Source organism: Lathyrus oleraceus, chromosome 6 (genome assembly GCF_024323335.1).
Source record: "Lathyrus oleraceus cultivar Zhongwan6 chromosome 6, CAAS_Psat_ZW6_1.0, whole genome shotgun sequence".
In the NCBI taxonomy this organism is placed as follows: Eukaryota; Viridiplantae; Streptophyta; class Magnoliopsida; order Fabales; family Fabaceae; genus Lathyrus; species Lathyrus oleraceus.
Genome location: NC_066584.1, coordinates 12,169,958 through 12,193,148, shown reverse-complemented (window position 1 = coordinate 12,193,148; position 23,191 = coordinate 12,169,958). Strand labels below are relative to the sequence as shown.

At 29.6% G+C, this 23,191-nt stretch overlaps 1 protein-coding gene across 1 annotated transcript; it reads right to left on the bottom strand.

Moving 5' to 3' along the window:
- Nucleotides 1-20,742: 20,742 nt before the first annotated feature.
- LOC127097876 (probable isoaspartyl peptidase/L-asparaginase 2) lies at nucleotides 20,743-22,849 on the bottom strand. Its single transcript, XM_051036365.1, has 4 exons — nucleotides 22,523-22,849; nucleotides 22,082-22,315; nucleotides 21,855-21,941; nucleotides 20,743-21,507 (listed from the first exon to the last, which is right to left on the bottom strand). Exons 1-4 carry the CDS (start codon nucleotides 22,682-22,684, stop codon nucleotides 21,010-21,012), a joined length of 981 nt encoding a protein of 326 aa, XP_050892322.1. The 5' UTR covers nucleotides 22,685-22,849; the 3' UTR covers nucleotides 20,743-21,009.
- Nucleotides 22,850-23,191: the final 342 nt, after the last annotated feature.

Here is a 23,191-nt window from a genome sequence, read left to right as displayed (position 1 = left end):
AACATATATAGATATAAATTCATACATGCTTTTAGAAATATTAAATGTGATACCAAAATTTAAGTTTGTACGTAATTTGAATTGGAAAAATTATATACACAATAAATAAATAATTAAAATTGTCTCTAACATTTAGAAAAATCTGCTTGTAAACCGTATGCTTGTAAAATATATTAGGATTTCACGACCATTGCATATTCTCTCTCAATTCTTCTCTCAATCAATCAAACTTGAAAAATTCTCTCAAAAAATGTTAAGAATATTTTTTTTTCTCTAAATCAGTTTTGAATCATCACAAACGCAATCCCTTTCGTATAGGTTTCAAACGAATTAGAATTGATGTTCCCTTCCGCTTGCCACACGCCTCCATATCAAGGTCCTTGTGATATGTCCTTTGACTTATAATATTTTTTCTTAAACCCTCACTCTAATTTAGTTAGCTTTGTTGAATTTGTGTTCTTTGGAAATAAAATTTTATATCACTTTGATTCAAAGTTATAACTCTATTATTTGATATTGAATATGTTATTTGATACTTAATTTCTATGTATTGTTTGTTGTGATTAGTTCTTAAGCAAGGATAATATATTTTGATTTTCATCATAATGTGTTTTACTAATTTGAAAGCCATTTGTCATGGATTATGATAATTATATTATTTTGATTTGCTTTTGTAACGCAACTTCATTTCGTTCGCCATATATCTAACTTCGGTAGTATTCTAGCGAAAAACAAATTGTCAATTTGAACCAACACGCGAGGTATGAAGTTTTAAATATGTTTATGCAAAATATTCAAGTTTAGACCTCCTTTTTGAATTGACATGTGATATTTAATAATTCGTTATCTTTATTGGGTCAAATATAATTGTTTTTCAATCATTTCATATTTGTAGCAAAAAATTATATAGATAAAAAGTTTACGAAATCGCTTGTCCTGTCATGTCATGTTGATCTTTTAAACATAGATATGCAAAAAGCTTACAAAATTTGTATAGAAATAAATTTCATAAATTTGTTTGACATTATATAAAAAAAATTAAGTTATTAATGAAAATTAAAAAATTAAAAAATAACTTTATGACATACAGAATTATTTATTAAATTATAATTATCAATTCGTACTAAAAAGTTATTATTATTAATTTGTTTAATATTTAATTGATAATAAAATCAATCGATTTTATCTTTATTGAAAAATTATTGCTATTAAATAAAATTGAATCATTTTAATTGTTATACAATAATTTTAATTGTTATCAATTAATGAGAAGATAATATTATTCTATCAATAATATTTAAAATTCTTATTAATGGAAAGATAATACAATTCTTACTAATAAAGTATCATTTAAATTTTCATTGTTATCTAAATTTTTAACTCTGTCTATATCTTCAATTTCTATTAATAAATTATAAATTATATTTTATTTGTATCTATATTTGTTAATTCTACACTTTTAACTTATTTATTGGGAAAAAATTATTTGAATTTTTACATTTAATTTTAATAAATTTATCTAAAATTCTCTTTTTATGGTTTAATTAAAACTTCAACTCTTTTATTTTATTTTTTTAGCTTTAAATTTGATATACATAATTTTGAGTTGATATGATCCTTAATAAAAATAAAATTTTATATAATAAATAAAAATTCACAAATAATTCAATTAAACGAATACAAAGAATTTAAATAAAAATTGTGAGGTTAGATGAATAATATCTAATTGTCTTTTTTTTTAATAATTACTTATTTTTTTACATTTATTTTATATATAGTTGTGGACTCTACCTCAAAAATAGGAGTGTGGAACATTGGACTTACACACTATTTAATATACCAATAATTAATTTCATATTTTAATTAGCCGCGCATATTTAACCTTAACTATTGTCTTGAAGAGAAAGAAACAGTGAATTCGATAAAAGATAGCGTTTTATAAGAATTAATATTGAATTATTAATTACAATTATTTTTTAATATAATTTTGTTTTTGAATTTTGATTTACATTCTATGGTATAATTTGTTAAATTTAAATCAAAATTTGTGAGTTTAATTTTGATTAGTCGAAACAATAATAAAAACTTTTGCAGATGTCATATGTGAACTCAACTTGATTTATGATTAAACAATTATGTTATGTATTTTTTCTCATCCATTTTAGAGAATGATATTTGTTAATGGTTCATTTAAAATCAAATCACACTCGATGTCATTTACAACACTAATTTTAGTAAAGAATAAGTGTGATACATACGCTATATAAACATTATAAAAAAAGTGTATGCACCTGATTTAAGGGAAAAAAAACTGATGTGAAAGGTTGGTTTCTGACCAAATAACTTCTTTAAATTTTAAACATTCCAGTTTGAAGAAAATTGATATGATATGCATGTTTTACATCTTTTTTTTAACCTAAAAATAGGTGTCATAAGTTGGTTTCTAATCAAACTACTCTTTATTAAAATTTAAAACCAGTTTTTGAAAAAAGTAGGTACGATTTGTAAGTGTTTACACCTCTTTGAAGGAGAAAAAAGGTGTTGAATTTTAATTTTAACACCAATATGTAACACTTATAACACCAGTTTATCACTATTTTTAAATCGATTTATCATATATTTTTTAAAATCGGTGTCAAAAATGATACTTACAATATCGGTAGCAACAACACTGAAAAAAATCAGGTATTAAATCTCTAAAAAATTGGTGTTAAATCCCTTGAGGTTATTGTAATTTTAGTTTGATTTCAATTCCTCTCAATATTATTATGTGTTTCTTGCATGCTTAATTTCAGTTTTGTAGAATATATTGATTTAATTCGATATATGTATGATCCTGAGTTTAATTGCGTTTAACGTAGCTTTTTCGTTAATTCTCCCCATCTTCAACTGTTTGCATAAATCCTATAATATCAATTATGTGTGTTTAATTGATATTGTACTCGAATAAGGATCTAATCTGCTTAGGGAATTGGAGTTATAATAACTAGTGATAGGTCGGAACTCAAATCAGTATATTTGCTCGTTAGTTTTTTCCGTAATCAAATTCATTTAATCATAATCTAAATAAAAAATCAAAATCCCCTCGTTTCAGTCGATTAGTTAAAATACTCAAGAGTCTTTGTGATACGACTCGAGTGTCGCTTTCGTTTACTACGTTTATTAAACTCGTTTTGACCTATGTGCGACAGCAGATCAAATTGGCGTTGTTGTCAGGGACTCTTTTTGATTTTAACCAATATTAGAGTGATAGGTATTGTGTTCTTGTTGTTTTGGGCAATTCGCAATCTAGCATCAAAAACTCAATTTTTTTAAAAATCAAGTCGGAATCAAAATTTTACCGTGCCATTTTAGAGGGGGGAAATCCGGGTTCAAAGTCACAAATGCGAGACACCACCCTAAAAATCTTAAATTCCTTGTTTTTCTATTTTTTATTTATTTTCTGTTTCCATATTTTAGAAAAAATATCTGAAAAAGTGTTGAGTCTTATTTTGATTTTATTTTATTTTTCGTGATAATTTCATTTTATTTTATTTTATTCGTTTTTCAACTATCAGTTTTTTTTCTTTTCATTAGGGACATTGTTGTTATTTTCATAATTGTTGCATTGCTAACTCATGATGTATGACTACTTGTGTTTTTGATTCTGTATTCTCTCATGATTTGTTTGATTCTGATTTTGAGTTTAATTATCAGAAAATGACTGAACAAATAACTTTAAAATAACTTGTTGCACCAGATGTGAATTATAATGCACTGTGTATTGAATATCCTGAAGTTATTGCACCTTTTGAATTGAAATCTAGTTTAATACACTTGTTGCCAAGTTATAGTGGTCTTGCAGGTGAGGATCCGCATAAGCATCTGAAGGGATTCTAAGTTGTGTGTTCTACACCATTAAGACCTCAAGGAATCGTTGAGGATCATGTCAAGAATAGAGCATTTCCATTCTCACTGCAAGGTGTTGCAAAATATTGATTATATTATATTGAGTCAATCTTTGTTACAAGTTGGAATAATTTAAAGAAAGTTTTTCTAGAGAGATTTTTCCTTGCTTTAAGAGTTGTTTCGATCAAAAAAGAAATATGTGGTATTAGACAGGTTGACATGGAATCATTGGTCGAGTATTATGAGAGAATTAAACAGTTATTGTCTAATTATCCTCAGCACCAGATTGAGATTATAAATATTATTTGTCATAATAGTTACATCGAAAGGAATAACACTTTCTAAATGCAAATCCATGATATAACGGTTAAAATCCTTAAAGATCCATAACCATAACCATACATGTATCCCTACTTTCCCTCACACAACCCTGCCTTCTTCACACAACCATACATGTATCCCTACTTTTCCCCAGGGTATACATATTTTTCCCCACCCAACAAAGTTTATTATAGCACCCACGTACCATCTCATTCATGTTTCACTATAACTATGTCTTTCATCACTAACACATTCTTTTTTTTCAAAGGTGGATAGAAGTTTACATCTGCTTATAGACCCAAAAGACATTGTTTGTCTCTCTATAGTCCTCACTTCTTTAAATTGCGTATAGCAATATTAATGCTGAATTATTTCTTTAGAAAAAGTTCATATTATTAACACTCCTTACCCCCACTCCCAAACATTAAAGTTATTCCAGAAAGAAGAGTTTTGCTACTGCACATTCTCTGCATTTTTTTCAACTGCATCCTACATCAATGAAATGTAGGTGTTTCTAAAATTGTTGAACTTGATGACATCAAAAATAGTCATTAAAAAAATCTGAGTAACTCCATTTTAGTTGTATTAATAGAGTCATTCTTGGTCAAACAATATTATTGAAGAAAACTAATGTACAAAAATACGACGAAGATATCAAAAGAACCTATAACTTTTATAGTAACTTTTCAAACTAGACACTTGGTGTCGGGCTGATACATTGCAGCATTTAAGTTGAAAGAAATGTACATAATTCCAGTAGCAAATTGCCAAGAAACCTCAACTTCAACTTGCAAATACAAACCATCAAAACAGATTCAGGCATACTAGGCATTGAAATGGTATTGTTAATAGAGTTTCATATGAGATTGAAAGAAATGAATGCATTGATGAAGATGACATGATTATTGTGAGACAAAAAGACAAGATTTTTTTGTTGTTGGAATGAAATTATTTGATAATGCTTCTAAACAAGCCACAGATCGATTTTTAATACCATATGAGAAGTGTTTATATAGCTCTTTTATGCATAAGTTATTGTCATCATTTGTGCTTTGGTTCATGCTGAATTTTAATGGGCTTTGGGCCTAGAATAATCATTTTAAGAATTTTAATTAATTAATGTCTAGAAAAACTTAATTAAATTTTTTTTAATTTATTCAATAAAAAAATTAAAAATTAAAAATTAATAAATAAGCTTAGTCATCAATGCCATAATATTAGAAATATTTTTTTTATCGTAATCATCATTGTCACATCTGTAAAATCGAAGAGGGCCAACAAAATTTTAAGGAAGGAAGTTAAGGGACAAAAAAATTATTTTTAAAATGAGAGGACTAAAAGTTAAAATTCTTCAAATTAGAGGGACCAAAAATACATTTAAGCTATGATAAACTTGAGAAAATAATTTAGTTTTGATTGATTGTTTGCTTTTTATGAAATGTATAATGCATATTTATAGACAAAACTAATTATATTGACCATAACATCGCAACATATAAAATCTAGTATTGCTCGACTATTTTTGTGAGCAATATGTATTTCTTCCATTGTTTGATGTAGAGGTGTTCGCGGTGCGGTTTAGATCGATTTTAAGGTAAAAAGTCATTCAATCCAAAGAAAAATTTACTCGTGGTTCAATTTGATTTTGGATCAAATTTCATAGTATTTAATTTGGATTGGTTTTTGAATATCTAAATCAGAAATTATACTCTTTATTAAGCGTATAAAATTGCTAATAAATAATAAAATTGATATAATATATAACTTATAATATATTAAAAATTAAAATAACAAAATAATAATGGTCGATTATAGTTAAAATAAATAAAATAATAAAAATAAATAGATTAAATTAAACAAATAAATAATATTAAAAAATAAATATAATCAAATAATAAATTCTCAACCTATCATATTAATAAATAAAAATAAGGATACAAATATATACACACGGTTCGATTCGGTTAGGATTGATTTTGAAAAATCAATTTAAAATCCAATTCGAACAGAACAATTTTACAAAATGACATCAAAATACATCTAATAATATTCAGTTTTTTATGATTTTTGATTTTTTGAATCAAATTATAATTTTTATTTGAATTGATTTAGATTTGAACACCCTTAAATAGATACATTGTATTGCCCTACATTTGACTTATTTCTCCCAATTTTGTTGAATTTTTTGTTTCCCTTATCAACGTGTGCAACCTGTGTTTAACCTCTTTGCAAATACACAAAGCAAAACGGTGAATTGTTCTATTTCAGATATATTTGACTACTTATGAAATTTCCACGACCTTCATGAATAAATTTGATAAAAAAACTATTTATCTTGCTTTCTATTCTATATTATATTTGACTATCCTTCAATGATTAAAGGAGATTCATCTACTTAAAACTTATTTATTTGTTTGTAGTTAGAATTTCACATTTTAAATATCAACAAGTGTCAAAAATATGAATGTACACTTTATATATATATATATATATATATATATATATATATATATATATATATATATATATATATATATATATATATATATATATATATATATATATATATATATATATATATATATATAATTAATGTCTTTGTACATCTATCAATTAAATTTATTTAATGAAATGAGTAACAACTTAATTAACTTTGAGTATAAATAGTGTCAAAAAATTTGTCTTCTTGTTAACACATTGAATACTTGACCAATTAAATATATTTTTACCATGTGAGTTTCTTGATATAGTAGGATACTCTCCATGTTCTTCTTTGTACGTTCAGTGATGATCAGCTTTTTAAGCATATCCCCAGCCCTTACTTTCTTGTTTTATTTTGGTTCAACAAAGACCACTTGCAATGTTACTTGTCACTCTACGTATGGATAGTTTTGCAATTCTTCAAAAGCAACTTGTACTAACAAGTGAACAGTTTCTAGTTGAAAAAAAGCACTTCCATTATTACCGGTGGGCTCGCTTATCATTTTTTTCTTATTGTGTGAATCTTGCCAAGAGAAAAGGACTAGTGGTATGTTGCAACCATTTTAAGCAACCATTTATAGAGGTTGCTTCTTGTTGAGGCTAGCTATTTTATGTAATACACACGAGGCCTATAAACTTAGCATGTGATTAGTTTTGCGATATGAAAACTAATTTAAAATGAATAGATACTTTAAAATTGATTTGTTTAAATTCTAAAGTCATAAATAGTAATTTCAAATATAATCAACTTTGGGGGTATAATCAATAATAGTTTAATCAAAATCAATTTTACAAAATTTGTATTTTTTGAATATAAGCCTGATTTTTATTATGAAAGTTACTATTCAACTCATAATCAACTTTTTTATTTTCTCAAAATCAATTTTATATAATCAAATTACTCATAATCAACTTTTTTATTTTTTCAAAATCAATCTTACATAATCAAGTTATTCATAATCAACTTTTTTTAACGAACCAAATACACGCTTAGTGTATGTTTGATTTCATGTTTGAAACACTTAGAACTAAGTATGGATGAGTAGAACTGATTTTGACATATTTGATTCTTATCGAATATAATTAATTATGTTTTTCATAGATGATTATACTTATAACTAGAATTTGTATCTTTTGAGTTTAAACGTAATTTTTCCACTAAAATTTAATGTTCAATCACTTTTGCAAAAATTTATTCAAACATAAATCATTTTACCTTCAACTCAATTTTAACCATAATTAATTTTATAGAATCAATTCACTCAAATCATATTTTCTTCACCATATAACCAAACACAAACTAAATAAAATATCAAAATTAATTTATATTGAAATTAGTCTATGTAATTTATAAAATATTTGTTTTTAGTCCCTCCAATATTGGTGACATAAAGACTAAAATCTAATCTTTCATATATATTGCACCAAAATAAATTTATTGAGTAAGGACTAAAATATAAGAACAATGATCAAAAGCAAAATAAATAAATAAACATTTACAAGGATCAATATTAAACAAAATAAAATTGTGACCTCAATATGAAGTTACACAAATCGGTAAAATTAACTTGAAATAAAAAATAGATGAGCCAACTAGATATTTTATTAAGAAGTTCAGAAAGAAGGCTAAAAGAATATTCAGTTCAATTTCCTTACGTCCATATTCAGATAATGTGTGATTCCCAATTGATGATAAAGCAAATCATTGTGGATTACAAATGCTTAGAAGCTGTGAAATGGCTAGAAGGTTGCTACGAAGGTTTGCTTATGTGGCCACATGTACCCCATTGACTTGATGCAAATGGATTTCAAATACAAGAAACAACTCCTAAACTTATACTTGAAGAATGTCGTATGGAAGGATGTATACAAATGGTTGATGCATTAATTAAAGAACTATTAGATTATTTGAAGGACACATACAACACTAATTTTAAATAGAGGAAACTTAATTATGTGCTCATTTATGGAGATTTGTATAGTGGAGAGTTCAATGATGTTCTCCTTAAATGTGAGGGAAAGGTATAATCTCTCACAATAATGGATAAGGTTAATGAAGGACTTTGAAGATCCCACGTGAAGGGTCTCATTATCAAGCGGTTAATACATCTTCATGGTTATTATTGTAGATTTATGTGTTTGTACATATAAAATTGAAAATCCAAAAGATAATCCATATGAAGTTCAGATGATGACAATAATGATTAATTATCAAGATAACGAGGAAACCTCAAACTTTTTTATCAAGATTTATTTCGTATTTGTAAGAAGATAACAAAAGAAGTGAGTAAATTGGAATAAATTATTTCTGCCTCTACAAACAATATCTATGCCTCAAGTAGTTAATACATCTTCACAAAGGATAGCGAACGCCATGCCAATGTGGCAAACGCCACCTTCCCAACGAAGAGTGAGTCAATCAGCCGTTGGTGAGTGGGACACGTCATTATTCTTATGTCATTCTCCATGGCGAACGCCACATAGTTCGCCTTGTGTGTAATTTCCCATTTTTCTTCGTTTTGCATCTGAATTGCTTCGTTTCTTCGTACATGACTCCTATATAGTCAAATACCTGAAATGCAGACAAAATATCCACGTAATACTGGAAATAGAGGTACACCGATAATAAAACATGTACAAAACGAGTCAAAATAACAGTGTAATTTGGTGTTATCAGGGATAGATCGATGAATTTTGAAGGTTGTGAATGAATGTATATTTGTTCTTACACACAAAGGTAATGGTGTTGTAGAAAACAAACCTGAAAAATATTGTATTGGGCCAAAGATGATAAAGAAAACGTGCAATGCAGTTTGAAGGACAAAGTTGTCATCACTAGCGCTTTGGGTCTTGATGAGTGTTTGCGAGTTTCTCATTGAAAAACAAATGTGGGACATCCTCCAAATTACCCATGAAGAAACTACTGAGGTAAATATGGAAGGTTTGACACATTAGCACATGAGTATGAACTCTTCAGAATGAAACATGAAGAGAACATAAATCAAATACAAACATGATTCACCCATATCATGAGTCATATGAGAACTTTACGAAAAACATTTTTAAATGTGGAACTAGTTGTAAAAATTCTTAGATGCCTAAACCATAAACGACAACCCTAAGTCACTGCAGTTAATGAATCTAAGGATTTAGCGGCTTATGGACACACACATACACACTTTTTGAAAATTTACATAAACACGAGATGGAACTAAAAATACTTGTTGATGACGAAGAACATGACAAGAAAAAGAAGGAAAATATCGCATTAAAAGCCACAAGCATTAAGATATGGAGTCAGAAGATAAAGAGTGTCAAAGTAAAAGTAATTAATTCATGTTTTGTAAATTCAAAGACTTCATAAAGCATGAAAAAAAACTGCAAGACTTCATAAGCAAAGTGAAGAAATTTTGTCATCCATTCCTACATGTCATTAATGCGAAGAGAAAGGGTACATAAGACCAAAATGTCCTCAAAATCCGAGAAGAAACCAAAATCAAAGAAAGTTTAAGAAATCCCAAAAGAGATCTTACATATCATGGGATAACAATGGTATGGAATCTTCAGATAAAAAAGAAGTGAATCTCTGCCTCACGAAAAATTATCAAGACGACGAGGAAACCTCTCACTTTTCTAATCAAGATTTATTTCGCATTTGTAAGAAGATAACAAAAGAAATGAGTAAATTAGAATAAATCATCTCTGCCTCTAGAGACAATATCTCTTCCTTTAAATTGAAAAATAAAACCGTATTGGAAGAAATAAAAAATTACACACAGACACACACACAGAGAATATGATCTAGTTCAAAACTCTTTCTCATCTCATAAAGTCTTAGAAGAATCTATCAAGTGTGATCAATGTGACATTTTGAAAAATAAAATTGATGATATTCAAAATACACTGTATAATTTCACTAAAGGGAGAGACAAATTGATTCTTTTGTTAGGTAACCAAAGGGAATCTTACAATAAGGTTTGTCTTGGTTATGAACCTAAGAACAATAGTAAAAGTTATATCAATATTTGCAATGCCCAACAAAATCTAAATACAAAACTCTAAAATGTAATTACTACAATAAATACGACGATATGCCATATTTTGTTTTATCAAAAAGAGTCATAAGAGCAAAGAAGGACATCCTCCTTAATAATTTTATAAAAAGCATTATAAAATTAAAAAGAGGGATACGTATGTTCATAATATGTATTCCACTAACATTAAAGAACCAAAAAATATTTGGGTATCAAAGGTAGAAAAGTCAAATTATGATGCAGATGATGATACTGATAGTTTCTCTTAACGCTACACAACTGAAGGAATAAATATGTTCTATTATTCCTCTCCTATGAGGGAATAAACTTATTTGCATTATAACAACAAGACAAAATCATTGAATCTTTTATTTCTGGTAAGACCCTTAATCTTACCCTTTAGTTGTTCTAATTATTAAAATTGCATTGCTCAAGTTACTTAATATATATTAAGTAAGTTGTGAAATAAAGATAATAGATTATAATTCCTCTATATGCATGATCGATAAAAACCTTTATCCTTTTAAAACTTCTTTTGAAAAATACCATGACTATGGAAGAATCCATACATATTATCTTGGTAAACTAACCCCTAGTAGGTAGAAGTAGAGGTTATAAATTATGCCGGCATCCCTTGAAGAACATCCTTGAAATATGGAAATAAAGGGAAATAAAAATATCAAATACAAGAGGAAGTACAACGTCCAAATTGAGAGGTTCGGGTTAAATGAGTCAACTTAAGAAAATCAATGTCTATCCTAAGAATGGAGGATCTTTAAGGATCATCCCATTAAGAATGTTAACGGAGATATTTCTAAGGTAATTGAATCTCAACACTCCCTTATCAAGGTATGTAACCACGTAGCTTTTGTTTCACAAATTGAGCAAAAGGAAATTGATGAAACTATCATAAAAAACATTGTTCTCTTGCTATACAAGAAAGGTTAAATCAATTTGAGAGAAACAAAGTTTGAGAACTAGTTTATGAAACAAATAGATTGATTGAAACCTTAATGGATCCCTCATAACAAGCTTGATATTTGCTTTGAGAAATAAAACAAGACTTGTTACAAAAGGTTACAGTCAATATGAAGACATAAATTTCTAAGAAACTTATTCCCCTCTAACTTGATTAGAAGCCATAAGGACATATCTAGATTTCTCATGCATTATGTTTTCGTAAAATATTCTACATGGATATAAAGGGTGCACTCTTGTACTATTACATCCATAAGGAGGTGTATATTGATCATTCTCCCGATTCTACAAAAACTCTTCTTACTCGTGAAAATGGGTCTCTATCATTTAAAACCAGTTACTTGAGCTTAGTTTGATATTCTAAACAATTTTCTGCTTGAAAATAAGTTTCTAGGAAGGAATAATAATACAAGATTTTTCAAACCAAGCATTTCCTTCTTATGCATGGTTCAGTCGATTTGATACTACTAAAAAATCCTTGGGTGAGGATGTTTCTGATATGATATAGATTGAAAGACATGAGAGCTTCTTGTATTATCTTAGGTGCATAAGAAGAATTGGTTACTTGATGGCCTTTTTCTATCATGATTCTCTTAATGTTGATGGTATCTTTCAACGGATGTGATCAAGGTGTTGACATTGATGGTATCATTTAACGACTGCTATCATGGAACCTATTAAAAGGTTAAGATGATAAATTTGTAATGGATTTATCAATCCTATGTTTGTACTAACTCTCGTACCAAATAATTCGTTGGGAATGAAAATCGACGATCGTTTTTCATTTCCTTGAAAGGGGAAGTTTCTCAAGTTACCTTTATATTTTGAGTTAATACACTAAATAGAGATTGAAAAATCAAAAACTCTGATTGATTCTCTAGTAAGTGATTTATTAATTGCTTAGTCAATTAAATTTATTTTCTACTAACTTATGGTTGAGTTTTAAGTCCTTTTGGAGAAAAGGGATGCCAAATGAAGTATGCCTAAAGCCATATATAAGTTTCAGGCCTAAGGAGGATAAAAATAGAAAGCTTCAAAAACTTTTGAATTTGTTCTAGAAAGAATCAAGGGGAAGAAGTTATCTAAAGTTTAAATACCAGATAATTTCAAAGTTGGATGATACCTTTCGTGAGGAGAAATAAGATCTTAGATCCTATTCTTTATGCCTTACTCTAGACTGCTCATGTCTATCTCTATAAGATAACTTGTTCCTTTTACATGGGGATATATGTGCTTATATTTGCATATTTTACTTCTCAAATACATTTTTTTATCCACCTTTTGATTTTTACAAAGGGGGAAAAGTATACTCCTACGGGGAGTAGAGTATACACTCAACTTAATTGAGGGGGGGGGGGGGGTAAATAACTCCAAACATATATATATTATTCCTTTTACAATATCCCTGAGATATGTCTTTCCATCATCAAAAGGGGGAGAATATGGATCTATCTGCTTGCAGGTATAAAGTTGAAAATCCTGCAGATAATCCATATAAAGTTTTAATGACAACAACGATGGTTAAGTCAGTGGCAATAGCTTTCAACTCTTTGATGGTGGTGATCTAACCATAGAAATAGCGCATAACTCATTAATAGAAAGAGACTCAAGATTAAAGTACCTATATGATCATAAGAATCCAACAATGAATCTTGAAGCCTTAGATAAAGTGTCAAAGCTCGTTAGATCGTATCTGTCTGTCTGAGTGGCCTGAGTCCTGTAAAAGTAAGGAAGTAACTCTTAATATCTAAGGCAACTCGCATACACGCACGCCTTAAAATATCTTTTTCAAATGTTTTTATCTTGAAAACTATTTTCTAAGCCAAGCCAAGTGATTAAAAAGTTTTCCAAAAAAATTTGAACTAACCAATCATTTGGTAACTTATGCCAATCGATTGGAAAATTTTTTTAGTCAGCCAATCGATTGAAGCGTTAAGCCATTTGGTTGGAGAGGCGCTAATCGATTAACCAAGCGATTAGGACAACACATTAATGACTTGCAACAGCTCAATATCAAATATTTCCTATTTGGGCATGACAATTGATTAAAATATCCTAGTCAGTTAATTGGATTAATAATTCGGCACATAGATTATTTCTTTTTCTGACTTTTCCAACTCCTATACAAAGGAGGCTCCTCCCCCATTCATTTCACACCATTTTCCAACGGTTTAAACTTTTTTTAGAATTTTTCTCTCACTTTCTCTCTAGTAAATATTTCCTTCACTTAAATTGGCTTAACGCTTGTGAGTGAAACTTTGCTTGTGCGGAAGAATTTTGTAAGTTGTATCGTTTTTTGTTTAATTCTTGAGAGTGTGATTCACTTGACAAGACTGAGTTTGGTTCTTGAGATAAGTCAGTCATAAAATCTCCGCTTTGGTTTATAAAACTTTTTCAGAAAAAGTTCTACTTTTGGTTATTGAGATCATCCTGAAAATATCTAAAGAACTTTTCATCATTTTCATCCTCTCTAATTGCATTCATACAATAACTACACATAATAACTTTTAATGTGTGATCAAGAGATAATTTGATAAGGTTCAATTAGGATTAGGTTGTAACCAATTGGGTTGGAAGATCTTTGGAGGTTTCAAATAAGAAAACCAAGTTGGGGTTTTCCTTCAAGAGCAATTGGGGATTTAAAGGTTTTATATAAGATTACCCAAGTTGGATTCAATAGAGTGAAAGCTTTGAAGAACAAGGTTTTCTTGCAAAGGAGTAGCATGAGACGGTGTATCATCTTGGTAAATCTTAGGTGACAATAATTTGCAATTTAGATTCGATCGAGTGAAAGCTTTGAAGAAACGGGGTTCTTGCAAAGGAGTGACGTGAGACGGTGAATCAAATTGGTATTGTTGGATGACTTGATCAAGATCTGATCAAGGGAAGAGAAAGTGTTATAGTCAACATCAAACATAGGGTTTATGGGGTTGCATTTCTACATTTCTCTTGTAAGGCTACAATTGCAAAGGTTAATTTTCATTATCTCAAATCGAGTTCGAACTGAGGGTGGACATATCCATAGCGAGGCCGACTAGGAAATTGCCTAAACAAATCATTATGTACTCTCTCTCTCTCTCTCTCTCTCTCTATTTATATATATATATATATATATATATATATATATATATATATATAATATATATATATATATATATATATATATATATATATATATATATATATATATATATATATATCTTTTACTTTTCATTTGCAAATTGTTGAATTCGCCGATTGTGCGATCAATAGTTTGGTTAAACCTTTTGATAAACGGTTGAAAAAGGTTTTATTGAGTTTATCATAATTAGATTATGTTTGGATTTGAAAAATCAACAAAACCATACAAAAGTCTAAACTAAATTGATTTCACACAAGGTGTTCGATAATTTGTCTCAATTGCGTTTTTGGTTATTTTGTCATTGGAAATAGACTTTACGTTTAGTGTAGCATTCAATTGATTATAGTTATAAGTAGATTGATCAATTTGTTCTCATTATCATAAGTTGATTCTATATATGCATATCCGAGCTTTTCAATAGTGGTTTAGTTTAGATGATTCGCTCCGGGTCATTTCCACTAGCCGTAATATTTTAAAAACAGTTTTTGTAAATTTTTTAACTTGGAAGAACCTAAAAACAGTTTAGTTTAGTTTAGATGATTCGCTCCGGGTCATTTCTACATAAGGAAAAATGAATTCAATCACTTCGACAAGAACCTAATAAACTTTTGAGGGCTATCGAACTCCTCAAAGGAATATGAGAACAAGAAGGGTAAACTTAGAAGTTCATGCTACAATTATGGAAAAGTCGGTCATTATAATCCAGATTGTCCATTGATCAAGAAAGTCAAACATAAAGGTCATCACTAGAAATCTAGCAAATTTAGAAGAGCCTATATTTCTTGGGAGAATGAAAGTGAATCCTCAAGTGATGAAAGCTCAAGTTCAAGTGACGAATCAATCAAGCTTTGTTTCATGACCAACAAAAGGAAGAAGAAAAATGTAACTCATTCTAAACTTGAATCTATTAATGAATTGTCTTATTCTCAATTACAAAAAGCTTTTGAAAATCTACATATATAAGTCATTGACGCTTTTAAAAATATAGCTTCAAACAAAAGAATCTTTTCACATTTAGAAGCTAAAATTTTAGAAATCGAAAAGAATATGGAAGCTCTTAAGAAATCTATGGTAGATATTCAAAAGGATAAGAATGAGGATGAAGAAACATCATGTTTCGGTTGTGGAACTTGTCACATTTGGAAAAAAGAGGTAAATACTCTTAAAGCTAAATTGGGCAAGGCATTACAACCAAAGGTTACATTTTCTATTGATCCATCAAAGTTTAAACGGTCTTTGAACCCTTCATATAAAAAGTATAAATATGTTCAAAAGGATTCAAATAGAAAAATAACATCTCATCACAACTTATCTTATCATTATTGTTGCAAGAAAGGTCACACTATTAAAAATGCAAGTTTAGGAGACTCTTTGTTCATAAAGGTGCTTTTAAATGGTTTCCCAAATGAAACCTTATTTTCACTCACCCTGAAGGACCCAATGAAGATTTGGTACCTAACATTTTATGTTGATCTTATAGGATAAATGTCTTGGCTCTATGAAGAGAATACAGGTTCTCGTTTGTGGATGCTCAAGGCATATGAAGGTTGACGTCTCCCCAATTCATTGAATTTGTGGCAAAGAAGAATGGATTTGTAACTTATGAAGACAACAATAGGTGTTCTATAATTGGTAAAAATAGTGTAGATTACCTTTAATATTGTATTTGAGAAATGTCAGGATATGTGTTTCTTTTTCATGATGCAGAATTATCTTTAGAAGACATACTCAAAGGCACCGAAGAAGGAATCGATCAATCTAAAACGGTCAAAACTTGCGGAGAAGGAGGAAGATAACGTTCTTCAAAACCAAAAAGGGTGAAAGTCTAACTAAAATGGATGATAATCAAATTAATAACATTCTTAGGGAAATTACAAATCAAACTATAGGGTACTTAAACAAAGATGAAAGTGGTAAGAACGTTGATGACAAAAGATTTTGATGCTCTCTTTTCATTTGTTTCAACTTTCGTTCGAATGGTCCATGTGAAATGCAAGTGCATCCTCCGTCATTCGTACGATGAGGTAATATCGTTTCAAATTTTAGCTTTGTAAGTAAGTTTCCTTATTTTACCTTGATTATGCTCCAAAGGTATAAGATACATTTGATGGACGGTTCATGTTATGCATGTTCACTTCCAAAATTTTCAATTGATGTATTTCAATATATATGCTTATAGTGACTTCATGTTATTCTTCTTCCATACTTGAAATATATTTTGTGTATAAGCATGTTTTCTATTATTAGTTCTTGCATGATATATGTGAGTTTGTTGTTTATCTATTACGACATGAAATATGTTTAAATGTGTTATAATGTCAACACAATATTTGTAGTGTGTCATAAATAATTGCCTTGATATAGCACATGCATGTGAAACATTTTGAAGCACCAAAATTATATGTCCCGTAAATGTGTCACTTTTGAAGCAACTCAAGAGTCTTTTACTACATTAATTGAAATTTTCAATATTTACAACATTATATGTGAGTAGTTTTTCACTGATGATTTAGTCTTTGCAAACGCCTATGTGTGTTATATTAGTATATGTGTGATATAATGCACTTCTCATGGATTGCTTTGTCTCTTTTGGTGTTGTCAAAAGGGGAGAAGATATGTCAAGAGCAAAGTAGCAAAGTCTAGTTGGTAAATGATTAAGGGAAGATGCACATGTTCAGGGGGAACTTTGATCAAAGACTACAAATATATCGTACATTTTGTCATCATCAAAAAGGGGAAGTTTCTGAATGCACTATTCTCTTAGAAGTTTTTGATTGATGTCAAAATTAGGAAAATAGTATTTGTACATTGGATCTTATCTTTCTATGTCTAGGTTGCATTTTCATCTTAGGACACTTTTAGATCAATTCAAAAGCATTTTATTAAGTTAAAATTGTCAAAAATATGATTTTTATAGAAAAAAACATGTTTGGAGTCGACTCACCTGTTTTAGGAGTCGACTCCCTCTAAAGCATATTGAAAAGAAAACTTGTCAAGAAGGAGTCGATACATAGGGGTTTTGTAGCTGAAACACAACACTAAGGAGTCGGCTCCCTCGAGTCATGGGCCGACTCCCATTGAATGATATTTTTGAATTTCAATCCCTGTCCAGGATGGGTCGACTCCCACCTTGAATGGGTCGGCTCCCACTCTACAAAATGTCCAATTTTGTAATTTTGCAACCTATTCTTTAAGAAAGGTGTTTCTTACAATGGATTAGCATGAGACGGGGAATCAAATTGGTATTGTTGGTTGACTTGATAGAGCTCAGATCAATGGAAGAGAAAATGTTAGAATCAACATCAAACATAGGGTTTGTGGGATTGTATTGCTACATTTCTCTTGTAAAATTACAATTGCAAAGGTTAATTTCCAATATCTCAATTCGAGTTCAAATTGAGTGCAGACGTACCCACAATGAGGCCGATTGGGGAACTTCCTAAACAAATCCTTGTGTACTCTATCTCTCTCTATATCTATCTATCTATCTATCTATCTATCTATCTATCCATCTATTTATTCTACTTTTGATTTCCAAATTGTTGAATTCGTCGATTGTGTGATCAATATGTATGGATAATATTTTGATAACCTTTTGAAAAATGTTTTTTTGAGTTGATCACAATCTATTAGATTGTGTTTGGATTTACAAAATCAACAAAACCACACAAAATTCTAAACTAAATTGATTTCATACAAGGTATTTGATAATTTGTCTCAATTGTGTTTTTGGTTACTTTGTCATTGGAAATAGACTTTACGTTTAGTGTAGCATTCAATTGATTTTAGTTATAAGTAGATTGATAATTTTGTTCTCATTATTATAACTTGATTCTATATATGTATATCCAAATTTTTCGATAGCGATTCAATTTAGACTATTCGATTCGGATCATTTCTGCTAGCCTTAATATTTTCAAAACAATTTTTGTAAATTTTTTTAACTTGGAATCTATTCACCATCTCTAGATCGTAGCCTATCGTCTAACGATTAATGGTTTTATGTTGTTGTTATTGTTGAAATAAATAAAAGGTTTATGTCATTGTTGTGGTTATTGTTAGTAATGTTGTTTTGTTGTTGTTTTAGTTTAGTTATGTTGTTTTTTTGTTGATACAATTAAAAGTTTTTTTATTAATGTTGATATTTTTGTTGAGTTAAGTTATTGTTTTGTTGAAATAAATAAAATCTTCATGTCATTGTTGTGGTTTTTTTAGTTAGTTTTTTTTTATAGTTATGTTGCTGTTTTTGCTTATACAATTAAAAGGCTTTTATTAACGTGATATTTTAGGTGAGTTATATATGTTGTTGTTTTTGTTTAGATAAGTAAAATGATTATGTTATTGTGGTGGTTTTTGTTATTGTTTTTGTTGAGATAAGTAAAAACTTTATGTTATTGTTGTGGTTTTTGTTAGTAATGTTGTTGTTTTTGTTGATTTGTGTTGTTGTTTTTATTGATACAATTAAAAAGTTTTCGTTAGTGTTGATGCTTTAGCTTAGTTATATGTTTTTTTTATATTGAGATAAGTAAAAAGGTTGTGTTATTGTTGTGATTTTTATTAGTTATGTTGTTGATTTTTGTTAATATAGGTAATATGTTGTGTTATTGTTGTTGTTTTTATTGCCCTATGTTATTGTTGATAATGTTATTCCTTTTGCAATTTTCATTTCTTTCAGCCCAGCATGTCTAGAGCATATAATAGAAGATACAATTGAGTTTACTATATCGTATATGGATTGCATGTTTTACCGATCCTTCACGGAATATATAATCTGTTAAGTTGAATTAAAATAATAATAATCTAAAAAATTAAGTTATATTTGGTTCGATATTTCTAGTTCTTCAATTAAAATTATCTGTTAAGTTGAATTAAAATAATAATAATCTACAAGCCATTATTCATATCTTGCTCTTTAAAGTTTATAATTTGGTTCGATATTTCTAATTCTTCAATCAAAATTTCCTTTTCTACTAGTTCATTCTGTAAAAAAAATCAAATTTATGGAGAATTTTTTATTCATCATCATGATGATAATTATGATATGCTGATGATGATGACTACAACGACATATATATCATCACAGTTGGAATCTACAACCATGACCATTCCACCTATAGTTGATATTTTCAATTATGGTGATAGTTGGCACGATATTCTATTTTTACCACGACTACCCGCCCGCGGTGGTAATGAGGGTATTTACTACCACACCTTTTGTTACCACAAACCTCCCACTGTCATAAAATCCTTCTCTCTACCGTGGTGAAAAAAACTGTTTTTTTTAGAAGTGACATATGAACATTTGTTTACACCTAAAAATATATTACATGCCAAATTAAATTGGCAATACATGCTATTAATATAGATAGTCAAAGTCTCAATCAATAACAAGCTACACAACCAAATATAGATCAAATAAAACTTTCTCAAATCTATTGGAGTCTATCATGATCGCAAAGACTATGCGGCATAATTGAAGAAATGAGCATTAAGATAAATATTATTGTAGGGTGATTACGAATAATTGCTATTTTCTTCCTTTTTTTATTGCCTTTTCTGATTGATATAAAATAAGATAAGAACCATGTTGGAAATAACTCATTTCAACATACACTTTTTTAATCTCAAATCGTTTAATATTTTTGTACACAGATTAAAAAATTATATATTTTTTAAATTAATTATTAAAGTATTGAGTAAAAATTAACGATACAATTGAAAAAATTATAGTCATTATTATATTAAAAAATGAAAATAAAAGTAGTATACCGAATAATAATTAAATGATAAATTGAATAAATTGTAACCATACTCACCTACAAAAGGAAAAAACGTAAGTTGGAACAAGTCAGTTGAATTGAATAAAGGAGATATAACATAAAATATCCATAAACATTAAATGAAAACAAGAGAAAATCATATGGGGAGTTATGTCACGAGGTTTTATTATTTCCAAAAGATTAAGAAAATAACAGATTCATAATATTTTTTTTCCACATTTTCTATCCCTTTGAAACCACTAATTAATTACAGCACCGAGGCCCTAAAATATTAAAGTTGCAATGAAACAACTAGCCATAACATACCCACCCAAAAAACATTACTAAAAACAAATCAAATCAAAGGACCCAACAATTTTCACTGCCAACTAACTCATTGCACAATTGTGCAATTTCCAACCTTTCTTCACTCCCAAATTCCAACTTCCATAAACCCATTCTCAGAAGCACAACCTCTAAACATACCATTGCAGTTATATCCATAAGCAACTTCACCTTTACTCGAAACCGCAATCAGTCCAGCCATTCCTTCATCCAACCGATTCTTAATCACATAATCCACAGCCTCTTGAAGTCCAAGGCCTTTGTACTCCATAACAGCCGACACCTCGCGCGCCAATGTCCCGCGAATGATTGCCTCGCCTTCGCCAGTGCACGACACGCCAGCAAGTTTACAAGCATAAGTACCCGCTCCAATGAGTGGCGAGTCGCCAATTCGGCCCACCATTTTGTTCATTAGCCCGCCAGTGGATGTGGCAGCAGCACACCTTCCTTCACGGTCAACAACCACGCACCCGACTGTCTCGGGCGCGTAGACACTCATTGGAAGTCCATTCATTTTCAATGGACTTTCAACTCCTGCACCACATGTCTCATATCCGGAGGATGGAATTCGATAATCAAACTGCATCACATAATAAACAGTAATAAATTAAACCTTTTTATAAAAAAAAAACAGTGGTTAAAAATGAAAAGAAACATAATTTTGAAATTGTATAATTAATTAAAATTAACATTGAAACAACACTTTGTCTTTATCTCTGTTTTGGTAGAGTTTGGTAGAGATTAAAAATAATGAGAAAGTATAGTAATTGTCTTAAAATATTTGAAAACAAACATACTTTCTTCATTTTTGTAAAAGATCTCATTACAAAATTATTGAAAATTATTATACCTTTTGACCATAAAAACTTATTTTACCACCAAATTTGCTGAATCTAGTTGAAACAAAGATCCAAGATAATTACGTACCAGAATTGTATTTGCTTCCTTTGCCAGCTTAAGCATACCAATATTGTCAGGAGTGATAAAGTATTCATTCTCCACAACCTCCACACCCTATAAAAACAAAAACAAATACCAATATAATTATTTAGTACTGTAATTAGCACTAATCTTATAAATTAATAATAATTTAATTAATTTGTTTTTATTTGCCAAGTTTAAAGAACACGTGGAATAGTGTTTATTTCACCAACCTCTTGTCTGGCAAAATCTTCAGCACCGTCAAAAGCAAGATAGGAATGAGGAGATTTGTCCATAACCAATCTCGCCAGTGAAATTGGATTTTTAACGGTGGTTAGTCCTGAAACGGCGCCGCAACGTCGTTTCGGACCATCCATTATGCTAGCCTCCATCTCCACCGTTCCTTTGGCCGTCAGGGCAGATCCACAACCCGAATTGAATAGTGGATCCGTTTCCAATTCCCTCACCTTTCACAAACATAACAAACACAATACTTCAACAAACAAACAAAAATAAATATTAAAACATTACTTAATGTTCTTGTTCATGTAATTCAGTAATTTTATAAGGATTATTAGGAATGAATGACACAATGCATAATTATTTTCTTGTTTTACTTTAGGTTAACAACGGGTATTAATGTGAGAGATTGTTGAGGTTATTATATTATGTACCACAAGTTCGACAACATCGATGGCGGGAAGATTGGAACGAAGAGCAGAGATGCCAAGATTGAGAACACGAGTGAGAAGTTGTTTGGCTTCTTCTTGACGTTCGAGAGGGAGGTTAGGGTCAACACCGGCACCACCATGCACAGCAATAGCCCAACCAACCATGTTTCTCACTTTTATCTGACTAGACTCACTCTGCTCTGTTACCCTTCTGGTGTTTGTTTTATGAGTGTTTGGAGTCTGCAACTAAATAGGTGACCGAGGGGGTGGTTTTATAGGTGATTTCGGATTTGAAATTTTTATGTGCTGGAGTTTATTTTAATTTTGAGTCTCGTGAGTGGCAACGGTTTTGTTTGGTTTTGCCTTTAGGTGTGTCGCTACTCGCTTCGCACGCAGGCCACAAGCGCGCTACTTCTTTTCTTTTTGCGTGGGTTCAGAATTTGAGGCTTTTTTTCTAATACTGTTAAAAGTGTCAAGTATCAATATTGAGGATCTATTCGTATCGAATACAAAGAATCTTATTTGTGAGAGGTTAAAAATAGTGTACGGTCAGAGTAAAGAAATATTAATATAAAATAAATATTAATATAAAAATACAGATTCTATTAGTTGACAATCTAAAAATATTTTACAGTGTTGATATTATTCATTTTTATCTTTTAATGATAATTT

Excerpts from the sequence above, each read along its gene's own strand:
- LOC127097876 (XM_051036365.1), bottom strand. The coding sequence starts at position 22,684 with ATGGTTGGTTGGGCTATTGCTGTGCATGGTGGTGCCGGTGTTGACCCT. Across the intron at positions 21,942-22,081 it reads AAGATTTTGCCAGACAAGAG|GGTGTGGAGGTTGTGGAGAA; the intron begins GTTGGTGAAATA and ends TTGTTTTTATAG. Across the intron at positions 21,508-21,854 it reads AGGAAGCAAATACAATTCTG|TTTGATTATCGAATTCCATC; the intron begins GTACGTAATTAT and ends TATGTGATGCAG.